The sequence below is a fragment of the Oncorhynchus keta genome, chromosome 23 (genome assembly GCF_023373465.1).
Source record: "Oncorhynchus keta strain PuntledgeMale-10-30-2019 chromosome 23, Oket_V2, whole genome shotgun sequence".
Taxonomy (NCBI): domain Eukaryota; kingdom Metazoa; phylum Chordata; class Actinopteri; order Salmoniformes; family Salmonidae; genus Oncorhynchus; species Oncorhynchus keta.
In genome coordinates, this window is record NC_068443.1 from 16,818,625 (window position 1) to 16,840,147 (window position 21,523).

At 41.5% G+C, this 21,523-nt stretch overlaps 2 protein-coding genes across 5 annotated transcripts; one reads left to right on the top strand and one right to left on the bottom strand.

Annotated features, from left to right (window-relative positions):
- The first annotated feature begins 2,644 nt into the window (after window positions 1–2,644).
- Window positions 2,645–10,881, top strand: LOC118401885 (heterogeneous nuclear ribonucleoprotein C-like). 4 transcript variants are annotated; one of them, XR_004829381.2, is made up of 10 exons: window positions 2,673–5,781; window positions 7,497–7,648; window positions 8,518–8,783; window positions 8,985–9,069; window positions 9,195–9,245; window positions 9,364–9,521; window positions 9,734–9,847; window positions 10,017–10,156; window positions 10,260–10,495; window positions 10,662–10,881. XR_004829381.2 is itself a non-coding variant. In XM_035799549.2 (9 exons), the coding sequence occupies exons 2-9, from the start codon at window positions 7,644–7,646 to the stop codon at window positions 10,362–10,364; spliced, it is 912 nt and encodes a 303-aa protein (XP_035655442.1). In that variant the 5' UTR covers window positions 2,645–5,781; window positions 7,497–7,643; the 3' UTR covers window positions 10,365–10,881. The 4 variants fall into 4 exon arrangements, 3 of the variants coding, with proteins under 3 accessions (XP_035655442.1, XP_035655441.1, XP_035655439.1); XM_035799549.2 differs by having other exon boundaries at window positions 2,645–5,781; window positions 8,985–9,057; window positions 10,260–10,881; XM_035799548.2 differs by having other exon boundaries at window positions 2,651–5,781; window positions 9,198–9,245; window positions 10,260–10,881.
- A 1,287-nt stretch (window positions 10,882–12,168) lies between these two features.
- LOC118401886 (putative ferric-chelate reductase 1) lies at window positions 12,169–15,813 on the bottom strand. The gene is made up of 7 exons (XM_035799550.2): window positions 15,512–15,813; window positions 15,217–15,317; window positions 13,581–13,787; window positions 13,284–13,388; window positions 13,060–13,198; window positions 12,852–12,962; window positions 12,169–12,720 (listed from the first exon to the last, which is right to left on the bottom strand). Exons 2-7 carry the CDS (start codon window positions 15,313–15,315, stop codon window positions 12,677–12,679), a joined length of 705 nt encoding a protein of 234 aa, XP_035655443.1. The 5' UTR covers window positions 15,316–15,317; window positions 15,512–15,813; the 3' UTR covers window positions 12,169–12,676.
- Between the last annotated feature and the right edge of the window lie 5,710 nt (window positions 15,814–21,523).

The window sequence follows — 21,523 nt, forward strand, 5'->3', positions numbered from 1 at the left end:
TGAGCTCAGACCGAGCAAGCAACGGTCAAGCGGGGCATCTCGTTGAACTCTGCACAGCCTAGAGATTATGGTAATGCCATTGCAGGCTCTGCGTGTCTTTAAGCACCGCACTTTGTCACTCCATCCTTGCTGTGTGTGTGTGAGAGAGCTTTTCTTTGACATCTGTTGGTAGAAATGACTCACTTTGAAATTAATAATATAAAATATTGTTTGATTTTATTTACATTTTAGAAGCAATATGTAAACATGTAATGTCATGAAATGTGAGATGCGTGTGTCTGCCGCCCCACCCCAACCCACATGAAATAGCCTATTTGAGGCTGTTGAGGGGAGGGCAGGCCCACAACAATGGCCAAAGTGAAATGGAGACAGTAGATACAGATGGTCTGTCATAATATAATAGAGACAGTAGATCTAGCTGAAATGTCATAATATAAAAGAGATAGTAGATCTAGCAGGTCATAATAATATATTCAACCTTATGTTCCCTGTACTCTCTCTATATATATATCTGTTTATTATACCTGTTGATACAGGGCTCATATGTGAAACTATTCTAGCTGAACATTTTCTTTCACAGTGACACTGACTCCGAATGGGGGTCTTATCCGGTGTCCTGTGTGAATTTAAGTATGCTCTCTCTAATTCTCTCTTTCTCTCTCTCGGAGGACCTGAGCCCTAGGACCATGCGTCAGGACTACCTGGCATGATGACTCCTTGCTGTCCCCAGTCCACCTGGCTTTGCCGCTGCTCCAGTTTCAACTGTTCTGCCTGCGGCTATGGAAACCTAAACTGTTCATTTTTACTCTTGAGGTGCTGTCCTGTTGCACCCTCTACAACCACTGTGATCTCCACCCGGCACAGCCAGAAGAGGACTGGCCACCCCTCATAGCCTGGTTCCTCTCTAGGTTTCTTCCTAGGTTTTTGCCTTTCTAGGGAGTTTTTCCTAGCCACTGTGCCTCTACACCTGCATTGCTTGCTGTTTGGGGTTTTAGGCTGGGGCTATATAAATAGATTTGATTTGATAGAGGACTGAGGGTCTTCCAAATATTGAAAGTGTGTAAATAGTTACCCATGTTATTTTGTAAATGTATATGTAGATATTTTTTTCTTCATAGATTTTTTAATCAATAATTTGTAAAAATCCCATTTTTTTCCATTTTTTTTTCTCAATTATTTTTTTTGGGGGGGGGGTGTGTTAGAATACCATTTTGGTATTTTGTATATAGTTATTTGTTTCAAAATGTATACCTTCACCAATTTGGCCACTTGGGTACATTTGGGCTACTTGTATGGGACACCTGGGTGACTTCATGATAAATGTCATGTAGCCCCCTCATTTTGGAAGTTATCATTCTGAAACTTTGCACAAGTACTGTTGCCCTCTTATATTTTTCACAGAAATTGTCCCCATCATCCTATCTGAATGTTTGTTTTATCTTGTTAATTTGAACCTCTTAGAGCTCCCCCCTACTGTGTGCAATTTCCACCTGAAGACAGCCTGTAGCTCAGGCACAGAACCAAGGATGCATATTCTTGGTACCATTTGAAATAAAACACTCTGAAGTTTGTGTACATGTGAATTGAATGTAGGAGAATATAACACAATAGATCTGGTTTAGATAAAACAATGAAAAAAACATACTTTTTTTATTTTTATATCATCTTTAAGGGCAGTTAAATTTCAAATGTTTCACCCAGACGGAGATAATCCAATATGTAGTTATATTATATTATAATTTATAGTTACATCGTTAGGGTAAGATAACCAAAAGTGGACACACTCTAATCAGTTTCTAGAGCTCAATTTCCCAGATTTTGTAGATTATTTTAATAGTGCATAAAAACTTCATCTTTATCAAATTATCCATTTCAGATACCAACTCAAAACCTACGTACGTCTACCAATGGGTGGTTTAAATTGTATCTAATCATTCTCAGCATTACTTTATCAAATCTCTAGTAATTGATTTTACACACATACAATTTATCATAATTTCAAATAATTCACAGAATCCATATAAAACTTAAGAAATCTTAGGTACTCACACAGAACTTTAAGAATCACCCACACAGGATTGGTCAGATGTTCACACAGACCTGGTCAGACGTCCACACAGAACATCAGAACATAAAAAGGTTTGCCCACACAGAGTCAACCCTACCCCGCTCACACAGAACGGTCCGACAACTATTACCTAGTGATGCCATAACAAAATACTCACACAGAGTAACCCAGAGCATACCTGGCTAGCACATTTAAAATAATTGAAATTCACCACCTCCGAGGGTCACTTAGACAATCACACAGACGCACAGAATGAGGTCGTTCTTCCAATAGGGCTTCACCAAGTGCAGTGTTTCACCTAGAATACACAGTCCCCTGGCCCCTCACCCCGACAGACCTCACCAAATCCCCACTGTGATCAATTCAGTGTCAGGAGGGCTCTTGGTCACTCGCAACCGGACAGTGCAGAGTATCTTTTGAGTCCACAAAACCCCCAGATTACTCTCCTCTGACTCGGCCCTGCTTACGCCGCCAAGGTGCCTTCCTTACAAAGGAATTCGTGCTCAGAGTATACGTAACAGGCATCATTTAAAAACTCGACTTCAGATCTGTGTGTGGTTCGCTCACCTTTTTCTTTAAAAAAAACTCTGTTCGAGATGTGGTATCCACTCGGCTCGCTTCCTCTTAGATCAAAGGTTGGTCCATCTGCTTTGTCCCCGAAGTGTGGTTTCCCTGAGATCCCAAGTTTAGGGGATCCCTCGTGCACGATTTATTTACCTAGATCGTCAGGAATGGTCACCGAGTGAAGATTCACATCCCCTCCTCGTCGCCAAATGTCGTGGAATTTTTTTTCCACACACAAGTCAGAGTTAGTTATCACAAAGTCCATCTTTAATTATATGAGCTCTATCACAACCCTGTGACTCTCAGATCAATTCAGTGTCTATCAATGAATTCTCTGAGAGAGTCCCTCACACATTGTTACTGAGATAGCAAAGACACACATATCCAGACAGCATAGGCATAATTTATCATTCAGCTTTGTCTCCTAAACTATGTTATTTTCTCAAACTCAGAACCATAAACCAATCCTCCATATCAACAGGCATATATCAAATCCATCCTATCTTGACAAGATCACAGAGACACACTGACTGGCACACAGACATTGTGGAGCCAAGAGATACACGCTTGACCTCTCCCCTCTCTCTGGCCCAAGCAACTTAGTCTTGACATAGAATAGATACTGGAACCCCGCCACAGTATTATACAAAAATAACATTCTGATGAGAAGTAACTTACAAACATATGATGAATATAAAACATCTTACCTATGTTACCAACCAATTCTGATTATTCCCCAACAACACGCTTACCGAATCAGCGTATTCGTCAATGTTGTTGTTTGACGCAATACGAAACATATCCCAGTCCACGTGATGGAAGCAGTCTTGGAGCGTGGAATCAGATTGGTCGGACCAGCGTTGAACAGACCTGAGCGCGGGAGCTTCTTGTTTTAGCTTCTGTCTGTAGGCAGGGAGCAACAAAATGGAGTCGTGGTCAGCTTTTCCGAAAGGAGGGCGGGGGAGGACCTTATATGCGTCGCGGAAGTTAGAATAGCAATGATCCAAGGTTTTACCAGCCCTGGTTGCGCAATCGATATGCTCATACAATTTAGGGAGTCTTGTTTTCAGATTAGCCTTGTTAAAATCCCAAGCTACAATGAATGCAGCCTCAGGATATGTGGATTCCAGTTTGCAAAGAGTCAAATAAAGTTAGTTCAGAGCCATCGATGTGTCTGCTTGAGGGGGAATATATACGGCTGTGATTATAATCGAAGAGAATTCCCTTGGTAGATAATGCGGTCGACATTTGATTGTGAGGAATTCTAAATCAGATGAACAGAAGGACTTGAGTTCTGCAGAGGGAAGATGTGTGTTGAGGAAGAGTGGCGCCAAGTACAAACCATATTCTGCTGTCTCTGATGGCTCAGAAAGTGAACCTGACAATAGTGAGGATGAATTACCTGTGGTGGCAGGTTTTCGTCGAAGACCTCAGAATCCGAGCCTTGCCCTGATGGTCATGCAAAGGATGATTCGGGCCTAGTGGGAGTGACATCTAGCATGTTTTTGGGTCCACATAGCCTGTTTAGTTGTTGACATGCAAATAGGCATATATTTTCCCATGCTGTGCCATAGCCTAAGTTCTCCTCTTTTCATTACAGAACCACAATTAGTATCAGAGAGAGAGAGAGAGTGGTGTTGTGTGTGTGTGTAACAGTATAACTTTAGACCGTCCCCTCGCCCATACCCGGGCGCGAACCAGGGACCCTCTGCACACATCAACAACAGTCACCCACGCGGCCCTTGCAGAGCAAGGGGAACTACTACTTCAAGGTCTCAGAGCAAGTGACGTCACTGATTGAAACGCTATTTAGCGCGCACCGCTAACTAAGCTAGCCGTTTCACATCCGTTACACTCACCCCCCTTTTGACATCCTCCTTTTCCGCAGCAACCAGTGATCCGGGTCACGGCACCAATGTAACAGTATAACTTTAGACCGTCCCCTCGCCCATACCCGGGCGCAAACCAGGGACCCTCTGTACACATCAACAACAGTCACCCACGAAGCATCGTTACCCATCGCTCCACAAAAACCGCGGCCCTTGCAGAGCAAGGGGAACTACTACTTCAATGTCTCAGAGCAAGTGACGTCACTGATTGAAACGCTATTTAGCGCACACCGCTAACTAAGCTAGCCGTTTCACATCTGTTACATGTGGATCTTCATTAAATCCTTGAACTGGAACAACTGCTTTCTCGTGTTCTGAACGGGCACCTGGTGGTGGTTGCTACCGGCCTACATTTTTTTATTGATCCTTCGAATTCATAAACAACCCATATTTTACACTGTCCTTTTGAGTTGTGAATGTCAGTTATCCAGGGAGAGCATTTGTGCCGAACCCACTAAGATTTTCAGATGCCTAGTTTATGGTCATGTTGCAGAAGTGTGTTGGAGGGAGATTCCGAGATGTGAGATGTGTGCAGGAGGGCATGGGACAAAGGAATGTGTAGTATCGGTGGAAAATCTGTGCGTCCATTGTGGGGGTGTCCTGTGCGAGAGGTTGAGATTGCCAGGGTCTCAGGCAGTGACGAGTTTAGAGGATGATGGGTCAAGAGTGAGTTGTAGGCCTAGGCCAATACAGAATGTTACAAATTTGTGCTTAAGTAAGATTCTTACTTTTGCATTCATTGCATTGGTTATCATCTGTACTGCAGAAATGTAACGTAAATCATAGAAAATAGATTTTGTGGTGGCAGCTGCAGAGAATTACTTGGGCGTATTGGAAGTTTTACTGCAGAAGAGTTACAATGTGTGTTGAACGAAGGACTCCCCTCCTCCCAGGCTGTCAGCCTGGTGTAGAATCAGTTAGGGGAAAAGTAGTGGAATAGGGTAGTGATTTTATTTATTAAATAGTGACATATGTGTATGGTTACTTGGTGGTGCAAGTTTTTCACTTTTGCGTCACAAAAGGTAAGGTGATTCAATACACACTACCGCACAGTAGGTGGCAGCATGCATTAACTAAATGTGCGAACGCCATTATACCGAAGTAGAAGAAGGAGTCTTGGCTACCTCCCCTTTGTTGGGTGCTGCGCCATTTCGTGCAGGGTTGGAAACAGCTTATTTTAGCCGCAAGAAGACGACCGTAGAACTAGCACTAATGACTGATTTAGCTGAAATATAAGCCATTTAAATATTTAAGCTCCCGGTGAGTATTTTTTTCCTCTGACTTTGCAGTATCTTTGGAATTTTACTTTTTTTAATGTATTTTTCTATTTGAGCAGGCGGCTAGCTAACTCATTATGGTTCCATTTCTTAAAGCTAGGTAGATGGCAAGTTGGCCCAACAACAGCCTAGCGAGCAGGATCCCATTACTTTTTATACCGTTTTGCCAGCTTTTGTTGTCTTGCAAACTGAGTTGTAATAAGCAGAGCTTTTTAAGACAACTGCGAAGACTGCTTTCTTTGTGGACGATAACTACAACACGGCTGCAGTTCTATGTGTTAACTTTGCTGGTTGGCTAACATGTAAGCTCACTAGCTAACCTTGTGGATTTTATCTCTGGCGTGCTACCCTTGTTGAATTTATTTCAATTTTGACCATTTTTGTTGTTGTTAGATATCCATAACATGTTGCACATATTGTGGTGTTTTTATTTTATTTGAGTGATTAGGTGGTTTTGGAGTCCGACTGGTACAGGAACGCTATTTTTGCGGGAATTGTTTTTTTTTCTGCAAGAAATGCTGGTTGTCCATTGTTAGCGAATATATTCATGTTATTTTAGGTTCATAACCGTAGAATTAATGTGACCGACGACAGACATTTGTTATTTTTGTTACACTAATTAAAAGTTACTTTATGAATGATGCAGTTATGTACTTTGTCCTTGCTCAGTCTCTTAGCTAGACCCAAAAGCAATATAAAACTAGCTAGGTTTATCTAATATAATACTATAGTCTTTGACTACTAGTTAGCTCGATGGTGCAGATTGAGGTTATTTAGGCTACCTTGGCACGGTGTGGGCTGGTAAAATTGTGTAGTTTTTAATGAACCTGATTTAATCAAGGTGCATCTTACACTAAACTATAGTGTTAAAGTTATCAGTAAGTGCCATTCAAAAGCGATTCTAGCTACTAGCATTTACTTTGGAAGTCAGGTGGTGAATCACGAATGTTCAGAGTTGTGGTGCTGTGCCTCAGGCCTCTCTCTGCCAGAGACCCCAGCACTGATTGATTAGCTTGTTAGATGTCACTCATCATTAGGCTGCTAATCAAGTTTTAGTTTGGTCTGGTCTCATCTGTGGTGCATGCCTAGTACACTGTCTTTTTTATTTTCACTTCTATCATATCTGCACAGTTGAGTTCTATAAAATGAGTCGGGACATTCAACTCTGCAGTGCACAGCTCCCGCCTCCCACACACTACCTCATGCGGTGCTGCTGTTGGCCCATAAGCAGCGTGAGTGTTCTGGTGGCCCCTGTGCAGAACATACACTACTTGTGAATTCCTCAAAGTAGGCGTAGTACTACCTTTTAGCAACTCTATATGTTCATGCAAAACAACATCCCAATGTTATTTCCCTGTGTGCATTACAAATGACTACTCTTATAGTAAATCTGAAAAGACTTCAGTGATTACCACATTATCTACTATGACTTATCCCTGTAATGGATGCCTGGACCATAATAACACAATATATCAACATGTTGATACATTTGCATAATGTGCAACTACAAGTACTTGAAGCATATTGCATCTCTGATTGGCTAGGCTGCTCCTAGTCTTACATCATTTGTCCTCTATAGGATGCCAATAACCCTGTTTTTCCTCTGTATTTGACACATAACTATGAACTAAACCAACCAGGTAAGACTAATAACCCTGTACAATGTCACTGAGGTGTGATCTCTGTCGCCCGCCTCAGTATAAGTCGTGGGGTGAAGTTCTGCATTCTGAGGGTGCTGCTGGAGTTGTAGTTTTTGCTGAGAGCACCCAAGACACCTGCCTGCACACACTGGCCTTGCCCTCAGTGTCAAAGAACTGACAGACGACCGCCGTGCACAAAGACGCTATGGAGTGAGTGATTGTTATTAACGCTTACTTTTTTGACACACTGGTTGTATGCGGTGCCATTGAGATTCTCACTCCCCAATGTCCAATTGTGCCCAACCTCCTTTGCGTATTAGCCTTCCACAAATTACCACATGTGCCACTAATATTATGAGCACCAAATTTCTAATTTGTACACACGTGCCTTTCCCTGCCCGTAGGCTTAGAGCGCTAAATATTAGCCTGGTCCTGTTGCGTGACATCTTTCCTACTCTTAGACGCTTGTTAACTGTGACCCCTGCCCAGATTTGCAATTCAGGCAATATAAAACAAACCCTGCTCCAAAACCTGCATATTGCCCCCTCCACACCATTCTAATATCCTGTTGTCTGAACAGTCAGTGGACACTCGTGTGCATCCATTTATAAAAAAATAAAAAATGTATTGAGTTTTGGTTTGTATATCAATTGAAGTGTGATGTACAGCCACAAGTATGACGTAATGGTGTTTTTATATATTGTGATGGGTGTTGTCTGGTTATTGCTGCTTATTCAGCGTCTTTTTTACAGTAGGACCGTCTGGATTTGCACTAGAGAAGATGTACCACAGATATTAAGGATAATTACTATACTACCAACACATGGACATCTGGAGACTTTTTAAGATGCTACACAATCATAAAACAAATAATTTGTGGAGGTGACAGGGCTGGAGCATAAGATGCTTCAAAACTATTTTCGATGTCTTGGTGATGCTGTTGATATAGGACCTGAATAAGGTCAACGGTGTTTTATTAGGAACATTCCCTGCCACTCTGTTATTTATATAAAAAGATGGTTGAGTAGTGTTCTTGCAGTGACACAGTTGATAATTGAGATTTCATCTGTCTCCACCAGTCGGTCCCCCACCACCAGTGCCCTGATGGCCAGCAACGTGACCAACAAGACAGACCCTCGCTCACTCAACTCCCGGGTCTTCATCGGAAACCTCAACACGCTACTGGTCACCAAGACTGACGTGGAGGCCATCTTCAGCAAGTATGGCAAGATCGTGGGTTGTTCTGTGCACAAGGGCTTTGCCTTCGTCCAGTTCGTCAACGAGAGATGCGCCCGGGCTGCCGTAGGGGGTGAGGACGGACGCATGATCGTGGGACAGGTGCTGGGTAAGAACTAAAGCCAGCTTCTGGAGCTGGTGAGCAATGCCTCAAATTGGCCTCAGGGTTCTTTGGGTAATGAACAAAACTGACATTTTAGGGTACTTTAGGGTGCTTGGAGGATAACTGTTTTTAAAGGTGGCTCTTTGTGACTACTGAATATGGATAAAGATTGTATTTCCAAGACTGACTCTGTCCTCTCTTCCTCAGACATTAACTTGGCCGGAGAACCCAAACCCCACAGGTCAAAGACCACAAAGCGCTCTGCGGGAGACATGTACAGGTCCGATTCAATGTAAAGAACCAAGTTTTTAAATACCTAATATTAAAATATGAACATGGTGTCTTTCCTCCTCTGCCTCTTCCACTGCATGCATGTATGTATCTTTTTTTTTACCACTAATTTTCTTCTCCCCACAGCAGTCCCACATTTGATCTGGACTATGACTTCCAGAGAGATTACTATGACCGGTGAGCCCAGTGCTTTGTCTGTTCCCATATCCTGTTTTAGCTCAAGTTAAATAAACTTAATATGCAAGAGGAATTAGAGTAAATTAAAAAGTTGGTTCATTAATTACTCTATTCTCAGAGTGTACTCGTACCCGTCCCGCGTGCCCCCTCCTCCTCCACCCCTGTCCCGAGCAGTGATCCCATCCAAGCGCCCGCGGGTCAGCATGACTGGAGGGGGTAGCCGCCGCACCAAGGCCAGTTTCTCCTCCAAGAGCAGCCAGAGGGCATCAAGAACAAGTTAGTACCCAGCCCTCTGCTCTAACCACTCAACTGACATACTACTCGTAATACACTTGCGCGCTAGCAGAGTTACAGCACTCTGGTGCACTACATGCTGTCAATGCTTAAGATGAATCACGTGGCTAATGACACTTGTCAAACAGCTACATTAGGCAGTGTGGTCAAAAAAGCTCTCTAAAGCCTTTATCTTCTCCCGCTTCCTCTCTCAGTGAAAACAGTTGACCTGCAGACCATCAAGAAGGAGCTGACGCTGATTAAACACAAAGTAGACTACCTGCTGGAGAGCCTAGGCCGCATGGAGAAGGACCACGGCAAGAAGTCAGGTAGGGTGCAGGAGGGTCACCTGAACCATGTGTTCAAAGTTTAACAAACACATTCATGAGCTAGTTTGTACTGTTTATGTATCTCCGTATTCAGCAGACTTGTATACACAGATGGATTTCATCTTCAATGCCTTTTTATCTGTCTGGTTTGACCTGTTTCTCTGGGCAGAAGGGAAAGGTGCCAAGCCTGAACCTGGAGCGGTGTCCTCAATGCAGCACTCCAGCAACAAGAAGGAGGAGAGCATCAAGAGGGAGAGGGAGAACCAGGAGCTCAATGACTCTGAGGAGGGGGACCTGCTAGAAGAGGAGGTGGGGGGGAGAAATGTAATGATTCTGTAAAAGATGAATGGTGGTGTATTTATGCTTATTGGATTGTTTGTACTCACCACCTAATCAATCGTTGGTCTCTCAGGTAAAGAGTCAAGACAGGGATGATGATGATGACGACGAAGAGGAGGAAGGAGAACATGTGGATGGAGACGATGGTGACAGTGTCAACGGAGATGAGGATTCATAGACAGACGGATGCACACTTGTACAGACAAACACATCCACAACTTCCAGTGGGACCTCCGACTCCTATTTTAATTCCCACACTATGAAATGTCACTCACCTGCCCCCACTACCACCCTTCCATTGTCCCACAGGTATATATTTTTTCTTGACGCAGTTTAGTTTGTCCCCATTTCAGCCCCCTCCTATCATTGTTATACATCTAGCATTGTCCTGCAGCCAATTACATTGGAACTAGCTGTAGGTAGCAAGCAGTAATGCGTGATTTGCTGTGCTGCTGTTCCTTTTTTTGACCAGCAGAGAGCAGAAATGGCAGTTTATTCTCTGACCTGAGCCACAAGTCAAATCACCACATTGGCATTACTAATCAAGAGATGACAACTTTAAAGATTGGGTTAAGGTTTGAAGAAACGGGCCCACCTGAGTATGTATGTTCCTTATATTCATGTTATTATTTTTATACTAAGTTGTACTGTAATAAATTGCAATTAAATACTCTGATTAATGCTTTTTACCACCACTATTTGGAGAGGTTACTTTGTTTGGATGTCAGATGACTGGCCCCGCAAGTGCTTTATCATGGTTACACTTAGACTCAAACAATGGTCCTCTCCTTGAAATCCAATAATGAGCTTCATGTTTAGTACACATTCAATGCATTTATTGGAGACAAACTGCCTATTTCTGGGCTTTGAGCAATTCATGTTGAAAGAATGCAATCCTTAAAGATATTCAAGTAAATGCAGTGTGATGGCATGTTTTTGGCTACAAAATGCCTCAACTTTGGTAAGCTATCTCTGAAATTAACCAGAGGAAGGAGGGTATAAGTATTTATTAAAGGATCCACAAATATGAAATTGGAACAGTATTCAGTGTTTAGCCGGAAGTTTACATACACTTAGGTTGGAGTCATTAACTTTTTTCAACCACTCCACAAATCTCTTGTTAAACTATAGTTTTGGCAAGTCAGGACATCTTTGTGTATAAAAATGGTTGACTGTCTTTAAACAGCTTGGGAAATTCCAGGAAGTTGTCATGGCTTTTGGGGGTGTGCCTCTGCTTGACATGGGAAACATTGTAGACCGACAAGTCTGATTCATCCTTAGGAGCAATTTCCAAACACCTGAAGTTACCACGTTAATCTGTACTTGCGTACCATCGTTTGTATAAACGTGAGACCGCTCAGGTAGAAGTGTTCTGTCTCCTAGAGATTAATGTACTTTTCTCAAAGTGCAAATCAATCCCAGAACAGCAAAGACGCTGTTCTGGGTACAAAAGTATCCATAGTAAAACAAGTCCTATAACGACAACTTGAAAGGCCGCTTGCCAAGGAAGAAACCACTGCTCCAAAAAAAGCTGAACTACGGTTTGCAATAAAGATCGTACTTTTTGGAGAAATGTCCTCTGGTCTGATGAAACAAAACTAGAACTGTTTAGAGGAGAAAGGGGAGGCTTGCAAACCGAAGATTACCATCCCAAACGTGAAGCACGGGGGTGGCAGCATCATGCAGGGGGGACTGGTGCACTTCACAAAATAAATGGCATCATGATGGAAAATTGTGGATATATTGAAGCAACATCTCAAGACAGTCAGGAAGTTAAAGCTTGGTCGCCAATGGGTCTTCGAAATGGACAATGAGCCCAAGCACACTTCCAAAGTTGTGGCAAAATGGCTTAAGGACAACAAAGTCAAGGTATTGGAGTGGCCATCAAAGTCCTGACCTCGATCCTATAGAAAATTTGTGGACATAACTTAAAAAGAGTGTGCGAGCAAGGAGGCCTACAAACCTGACTCTGTAACACCAGCTCTGTCAGGAGGAATGAGCCAAAATTCACCCAATTTATTGTGGGAAGCTTGTGGAAGGCTACCCAAAACATTTGATCCAAGTTAAATAATGTAAAAGGCGATGCTACCAAATACTAATTGAGTGTATGTAAACTTCTGACCCACTGGGAATGTGATGAAAGAAAAAGCTGAAATAAATCACTATTCACATTCTTAAAATAAAGTGGTGATCCTAATTGACCTAGGATTAAATATTGGGAAAAACTGAGTTTAAATGTATTTGTCTAAGGTGTATGTAGACTTGACTTCAACTGTACATTATGAACCAATTAATTCCTTTTACTGTAGCATACGTACATTCTAATTGTTCCCTTTCACACACATTTAAGTTACCAGGATCAGATATTAACAGTAGCATTGCACGTAACAGTAATTCATCTGAGATACGGAGTCAATTTTCCTTCAAATATTTAGGGTAAAAGGGTTCTCTTTCCATTGGTGTTGAAGCTGGCTAACCTTCAGGTTCTCTTCAGGAAAGACGATACATCAGCACACTGAGCAGGACCATCACAGCTGAAAGGGAAGTATGGATTGACTGGATGTTATGGACCCGACAGAACACTGGGAAGCACTAGAATAGACATGACCTCACCAGATCTATGGTTGATTAAGGGCAACTTCTAGCTCAAGCCTGATTTGCTTACCTTGGGATGTGAGTGCGCTGCTGCCTGCTGTTGTTGCAACGTTGCTGGTAGGGTCAGCCAGGTTCAACGGTTTATTGGTCAAGCGTATGTTGATGTCACCAATACCCATACCTGAATAAGTAGGGATGAAGCAGAAGGCAGATGTTTAAAAGATAAAATTATTACGGGGGGGGTCTGTGCCTGTTTCCAATATCAGGTCAACACTTACCGTTTGTGACATTTCCCACAGCGAGGAAGGTGACGAAGGTGGTGACATGACTGGTCCTGGTTGTTGCATTAACCGCTGGCAGCATGAATTGACACTGTATGAAAGTCCCATTGACTGAGCCAGTGATGTTTTTCACAATCTGGGAACACAAGAAAGTGTTACATTTGCCTACAGTCAATAACCAACCTCAATAGTGTCAATTGATTAGATGAAAGCCTCTTCACCCTTTGTGTCAGAGAAATTGTGTTGTTGAGGTTGTTGCGCTGGGCAGAGCGGAAGAAGAAACTGCCATTTCTGTTCTGGGCACAGATAAAAACCATAGACGTTCCCTATTCATAGAAGAGAGGGAGAGCATGGGTTACAGACAATCATCATTACCTCTACTACAACAACAATTTAATGTCCAAAGAAAGGTCCCTTAATGTCTTGTCTTTGGGAAGAAGTCCAAAAAGTAATAATTATGTGGTTATGGGTTATGTGTTCACCTTGTTTTTCTGGTTGTGTGTGTGCGCATGTGTTACCTCTGTCTCGTTGGCAGTCAGTCCTAGAGCGATGTATCCACTGGAGTCCCCAAGGAGCTCAACGAACAGGTCTACTCCATTAGGAGGAGAGGGGGCGGTGGTGACGATGGAAGCGAAGAGGCAGCTTGTTTTTCCTGTAGGATCACATTGTTCTGGGGTCTCTACACACAGCTTAGTCACTCCACAGCCTGTCCGTGTGATATGCACCTGTCAAACCACACACAGCAAATCTAGTTCAAGTTATGCACACACACAAGTTCATTTCAATATCTAAATTTGTGGGCTGTTCACTCATTGACATCATACCAATGACTTTAAAATCATCTGCCTAACTTTGATTTGGGAGTGAACTATGACTTTAAGTTAGGACGATTCACAATTTTCTTAAGATTAAATTTCTTAACTGACCATTTTTCATAACTATAGACTTAAGAAGAAAGTTAAGCAAAGTTGCTATTCCTCAAGAAACTTATTGGACATGTTCGGTTTTTCCTAAGTTTCTTCCTATGAAGAAAGTTATGAAATGGGCTTTTTAAAAATAATGCTTTAGGATTTCTTATTTGAAATGTACTGAACTTTAGGACAGCGTCTTGAGACGACTAGATACGTCTCAGATACGTCTCAGACTAGATACGACTAGATACTTTTTTAAACATTAACGTTTTCTTGCACCAGATACAGCTGGCAACCGGGTATTTAAATACAGAAAGAAAACAAATTAAACGTGCATTATCTAGCTAACTAGTGATTAACAATATATTACAATATTCTAAGTGTTAATTAGCTAGCGTTATCTCGTCAATTTGCAAAGAACTTGGCTAAGTTAGCTATGTTGTTGGCTATAATGTCGGGACGCTTGGCTAGCGAAGGTAGCTAGCTACCTAGTTTACCGGTTGCGCAGTCCCTCTACCACCTTCTCCTCCAGCTGGTCCACATTAATGGTCTCTCAGCTCTCTTCTTCTTAGCAGCCGACTTGATGTCGGACCACTTCTTTTTTAAGGCGTCACTGTCCTTTGCCATAACCCCGACAGCATTGACAGACTCGGCCACTCGCCCATCCTCTCTCTTTTTGGTCTGCATTGACCCCGCAGTTATCAAGTCTCCCCAACAGCAACCTTTTCCTGGCTGCTATTTCCTCCACCATCACTTCAAGCTCGTTTGCTGAATTTTTTTATTTTGATGTACAGTAGCTAACGCTAGTCTTCCTATGTGTGAAAAATCACGTTTTTTTGTATGCGTGTATAAAGGGTTCGCGAGCTGGAGACAAAGCAAAAAAAAATATTCTGGAGATATAAAGCAAAAAAAAAGTAATAAAATGTAAACATCAACACTTATAGTGGGCCAAATCCTATCATTCATTACACATAGGCTTATTTATTAGTTTCAAGCACGTCACTAATGTCAATGCCACATAAGACGATATTTACGAAGTTCTTAAGAAATATATTTACGAAGTTTCTAAGAAAACGACGAATTCCCAATAATATTTTAATGAATCGCATTTACGAACTATCTTATGAACTTCTTATTTTTTTTGTTTTCAGCAGCTTCTTAATTTTTTTCGTAAGTAATGTTTTGTGAATCTGGCCCCTGGTCCATAAAGGTGTTGCTGGAAAGAGTAGATTGAGAACCTTACCTCCGTATTATTGGCAAACGAGAGATGTCCGTTTCCACTAACACCTGGTGCCAGGCAGCCCATCACCATGGAGGCCACAAAGAGAAGTCCTCTGTCCATTCCTACATGGGAACATGGTAAATGGTGGAGAAAATAGAACAATTATCAGAAATAAAACGTTTTACATGACTTTAAAAACACTCATTGTTATCTTTTCTGATAGTAGAGAAATACATTTGTCATATTTTAAGAAGCCATCAACCAAATATTTTAAATCTAAATGCAGAGTATTCTTAAATACAAATACAAGACTTACTTGGTCCTGTACTTAGTAAATGTATCCTTTAGTCAATACACTGTCTCAGCGGGATTAATACTTTCTAAATTCTGTAATATGTTTTTTACTCCTTATCTACATGTTCCTGTGGAAGGAGGCAGGGCGTGGATTACCGGTAAAGGTGTGTTACCACGCAATGGAATAATACTGTATGAATTCAGAAATTCAGTTCCTCGTTTGCCCTGTCACATTGTGTATTTACTAGAAGGAAACTATTAGTCTTGACCAGTGGTTCTCAGTCCTGGTCCTATGGACCCAAATGGCTGCACATTATGTTTTTTTCCTTAGCACTACACAACTTATTCAAATCATCAACTCATCATCAAGCTTTGATGATTTGAATCAGCTGTGTAGTGCTAAGGCAAAGGTCAAGGTTTGACAACCACTGGTCTAGACCAATTGTTGACAAAATATCTGGTCTGATTGGTCAAAAGACCAATTATTGGTGTAAGTGGTGTAAGCAAACTTAGAGAACTAGTGGGCTAAGTACTGATGTCAATTCAATTCTTCAACTGACCAACCCTATATTGATAGATACAAACCTACATGCATCCTCTCCATTAGGCTTGGGAGGTATAACAATGAGTTATTGTGAAATCACACATAGAAGGAAATAATGTGCGATTAAAAAGAAACCGGTCTGATAATCAAGTCAAATCAAATGTTGTTTGTCACATTCTCTAAATACAACAGGTGTTATACATTACAGTGAAATGCTTACTTACAAGCCCTTAACTAACAATGCATTTTTAAGAAAAATAAGATTTAAGAAAATATTTACTAAACCAACTATAGTAAAAAGAAAGCAAGTAACACAATATAACAAGGCTATATACAGGGGGTACTTGCTGTATGGGATGAAAACGAGACAACTTTTCAGTCTGAGCAACTGTAGGCTACTAAAATGAGCAGATGCATACAGCCTATGTTCGCTGTCCATTTGGTCAGGGTAAACTAATTGGTAACGTTATGTATTTATAGTCCATCTGTATTTATAGTCCAGAAAATGTAAATGTGATCAAATTTTGTTTATATCCCAAATCAGGCTGGCTAGGCTGCCAATACGTTTTCACTCCAAAATGATTAACTGGAAAGAATCAATCAACATAATAGTGATGACAGATGTTAGTAAACAATTCTATAAGGCCTACAGTTGCATAGGACTGCATGATACAAACATTCATAAAGCAAACTCAGCCCTCAGTTGATGATCAGGGTGTTTATTCAAATCAAATTTATTTATATAGCCCTTCGTACATCAGCTGATATCTCAAAGTGCTGTACAGAAACCCAGCCTAAAACCCCAAACAGCAAGCAAATGCAGGTGTAGAAGCACGGTGGCTAGGAAAAACTCCCTAGAAAAAACCTAGGAAGAAACCAAAACAGAACATGGCCAAGATGTTCAAGAAAATGACCAGCATGGTCGAGGCAGAACAGGAAACTGGAGCAGGCACAGTCAGGTGGACTGGGGACAGCAAGGAGTCATCATGGGTAGTCCTGGGGCATGGTCCTCTTCTCCGGCTGTGGGGTGACCAGTCCTCTTCTGGCTGGAGATTATAACAGAACATGGCCAAGATGTTCAAATGTTCAAATATTCAAGAATGTTTCTTGGGCTACTTTGATGTATTAAGTGGGCAAGATGCCAACTCTTGTGTTTAACTTCACAGAGAAACTTGTTCAAACCTATGATGGCGCAGCTGTAATGGAATATATCTGATATTTTTTATTTCCAGCTAAGTCCCCTGCTGTTCCCTGATTTTAAGAGGTGATGACCAGTCCACTCTACCACCATTGTCAACTCTGTCCTGACATGAACTGAAGCCACGTCTCATGTGCCCGCTCATCCACTGGCACGTTGCATGTTTCCTCTCCAAGCACTGTGAGTACCCCTGTCAATTTTCTCTCATTACTCTATGTAGAGTCAATCACATATACACTTACATTATTACACATCAATGATTTTACTCATTGCTTGGACTAACTCATTCTTTGTTCTTTTGCCTAACTTTGTAGTGTGTTGTTGTTTTTTGTCTTCCCAGGCAAATCCTGCATTGAAGGCAAGCCTGTGGACACCTCAACTCATGCCTCATACCCTCATTCAATCATTGCTGTGATCCCTTCCAAACACTGTGTAGCTAGCCCTCTCATTCCCAATCCCCATAATATTGTGCTATACATATCTTTATTAAATGCTTTAGGTTAAAATAACTATTTTGATGATTTTTGATACACACTTTGACATCTCTGTGCGCTCAGCGCCTATATCGTGGGTCTCCCATCTACCTCAATTTTTCAAGTCACCAGCCTCCATTGGTGCAAGAGTACAGGTTAGTTGAGGTAATTGAGGTAATGTGTACATGTATGTAGGGGTAAAGTGACTGCATAAATAATAAACAGCGAGTAGCAGCAGTGTAAAAAAATGGTGTTGGTAATGTGGACACCAAGGAACTTGAAACCTGCTCCACTACCGCCCAGTCGATGTGAATTGGGGCGTGCTCAGTCCTCCTTTTCCCGTAATCCATTATCAGCTCCTTAGTCTTGGTTACGTTGAGCGATAGGTTGTTATTCTGGCACCACCCGGCCAGGTCTCAGACCTCCTCCCTATAGGCTGTCTTATCGGTGATCAGGCCTACCACTGTTGTGCCGTCTACAAACGTAATGATGGTGTTGGAGATGTGCCTGGCCATGCAGTCATGGGTGAACAGGGAGTACAGGAGGGGACTGAGCACGCACCCCTGGGGGGCTCCAGTGTTGAGTATCAGTGTGGCTGATGTGTTGCTACCTACCCTCACCACCCGGGGGCGGCCCGTCAGGAAGTCCAGGATCCAGTTGCAGAGGGAGGTGTTTAGTCCCAGGGTCCTTAGCTTAGTGATGAGCTTTGAGGGCACTATGGTGTTGAACGCTGAGCTGTAGTCAATGAATAGCATTCTCACATAGGCGTTCCATTAGTCCAGGTGGGAACGAGCAGTGTGGAGTGCAATAGAGATAGCATCATCTGTGGATCTGTTTGGGCGATATGCAAATTGGAGTGGGTCTATGGTTCCTAGGATAATGGTGTTGATGTGAGCCATTACCAGCCTTTCAAAGCACTAGATGGTTACGGACATGAGTGCTACGGGTCTGTAGTCATTTAGGCAGGTTGTCTTCGTGTTCTTGGGCACAGGGACTATGGTGGTCTGCTTGAAACATGTTGGTATTACAGACTCAATCAAGGACATGTTGAAAATGTCAGTGAAGACACCTGCCAGTTGGTCAGCACGCGTCCTGATCGCGACGATCAGTCAGCATTTCCTTTTCAGAAGACTGTCTGGTTCACTTCCTTTACCTGATTTTCATATGAAATGCACACATTTTGTTATTAACCTGCATATCGCGAAACTCATTTTATTAAAGGTATAGTATTTTACCCAGGTCTTGGCCAGTGTGAACTATTGCAAACATAGACAACACAAACAATCAAGCAGAATAATAGCTAAAAGCACTAAATGTTTCATTCTTCAAACATGGTTTTACTGGTTGTGTTCCACATTTTCTGGGTTTGATGTCAACAGTAAAACCCATAGTCATGCCATGGAAAGAGAGGGAGAGAGAAAGAAGGGACTTTTGGTCTGCATTCTTGAATCAAGTCCGCTTGGATTCGTTCCACCTGAGAGCAGGTAATCATAACAGGGATCATGGGACAAAAAAACAAAACACAATCAGCTCCAGTTACTGACGCAGGTTCAGTTGACACACCTTCCTGGCTGTAGTTCATCATTTGTTACATGGTATCCTTTAAATTCTTTATAGGTTTCATTGTGTTTCTGGTGAAACCTACAGTATACTTCCTCCTGTTGTGAAACAGCTTCCCCTTAAACTTTTATTGGGTTCATTACCAGCAGGTTAGACTCAGGTAAAAATAACTCCACATACTCAAGTTACGCTGGACAACTTTTCTGCTCAGATGCTGATTGAAAACCAGATACAAAAGCGGATAAACAATCAAAATGTATTGATTGATTGATTGTAGCCTCTGCGGCTAATGCATTAAGTTATCGCTATTATTACTAAGGGCTATAGCACGATAAAAGTTTAAATACAATATTCAGCGTTTGAGGAGACTGCATTCTTTGTAGTCCTAAATGCTGCATATGTCAACTCTATACATTTTCCTTACATTTCAATTGCGATATAGTGTGGAAGATCACCCACTGGGGAGGCAGGCCCACCCATTCAGATTGAGCAAAACGCATTTTTGGGGGGTGTTTTTACCTAAACATGTAAACACCATCAGATAGAATTAATAGCAGGCAGTACACTGGAATGACATACAGATTAACTGGAATAATATTCCCTCTCATGGGATGGATGGCCAAAAAATAACTAACTGAAAGCCACACCCCCAACAACCCACAAATATGATCGCATTGAGGCATACAGTGAACTCCAAAAGTAATGGTATAATGACACATTGGTCCTTCTGTGGCTCAGTTGGTAGAGCATGGCGCTTGTAACGCCAGGGTAGTGGGTTCGATTCCCGGGACCACCCATACGTAGAATGTATGCACACATGACTGTAAGTCGCTTTGGATAAAAGCGTCAGCTAAATGGCATATATTATTATATTATTATTATTAATTTGGCTCTTTACTCCAGCGCTTTGGATTTTAAATGATACAGTGATGAGGTTAAAGTGCAGACTGTCTGCTTTAATTTGAGGTTATTTTCATCCATATGGGCTGGTGGCCCTAAGCGACCGCTGATGTTGCATATGTCTGGAATCGACCCTGCAAACAAGACAGCTCATAATCCAGTGCTTGTATATCAGTCAACAAACATATAATGCCTTCAGAAAGTATTCACACCCCTTGACTTTTTACTAATTTTGTTATGTTCCAAAGTGGGATTAAAATTGTATTTTTTTTGTCAACAATCCACACACAATACTCTGTAATGTCAAAGTGGAAGAAGTATTCTATGTTTTAATTCTTTTCGTAATGAAAAATAAAACACATATATCTTGATTAGATAAATATTCAACCCCCTGAGTGAATACATGTTACCATCACCTTTGGCAACAATTACAGCAGAGGGTTTTTGTGTAAATCTCTAAGAGCTTTTCATACCTGGATTGTACAATATTTACCCACTATTCTTTTGAAAATTCTTCCAAGTTATTTCAAGTCGATTGAAGTCAAAACTGTAACTAGGCCACTCAGGAACATTCAATGTTGTCTTGGTAAGCAACTCCAGTGTATACTCTTGGGGGCTGGTCCAACTCAAGTTTTCACAAAAAAATAATTCCTCAAAGAATTAACTCAAAATAATATTTACGATCTGTGCCACAAATAACGATAACTGTATCGACCTTGTGTTTATAAACATAGATATCTATGCATTTTGTTGCACAGGGCACCATTTTACTGAAGTAGTTTTTTAAAATTATTTTATTATTTTGTTTTGTTTTTGTGTACTGTTGTGTATATTAAGTATATTCATGTGTATATGGATGTGACATTTTAATGTGTTTCTTGTATTTTGATCTTTGTTGTGTTATACAGGGCTCATCTGAAAAAGAGACCTCTAGTACTACAACTCTGTCGCCCTCAAGTGGTAAGAGCATGGCTGTATCTGCTTTAGTTTTAAGCCGTATACTAAAGTACAGCGAGCATTTTTAGATAATTTCAGTGTGGCAAAAACAAATTATGTTAGAAGTTAGCTCTATTTTTTTTCAGAAACCAACACCTCAAAAAACATAAACCTATGTTTATGGAATTTACATTTTAGTAATTTAGCAGACACTCTTATCCAGAGTGACTACAGGAGCAATTAGGGTTAAGTGCTTTGCTCAAGGGCACATCGACAGATTTTCCACCTAGTCTGCTCAGGGATTCGAATCAGAGACCTTTTGATTGCCAGGCCAATACTCTTAACCTCTAGGCTACATGCTGCCCACATGTGAATGTGACCCATGTATCAGTAACCATTAAATAAAGAAGAAATTTAGGAGTT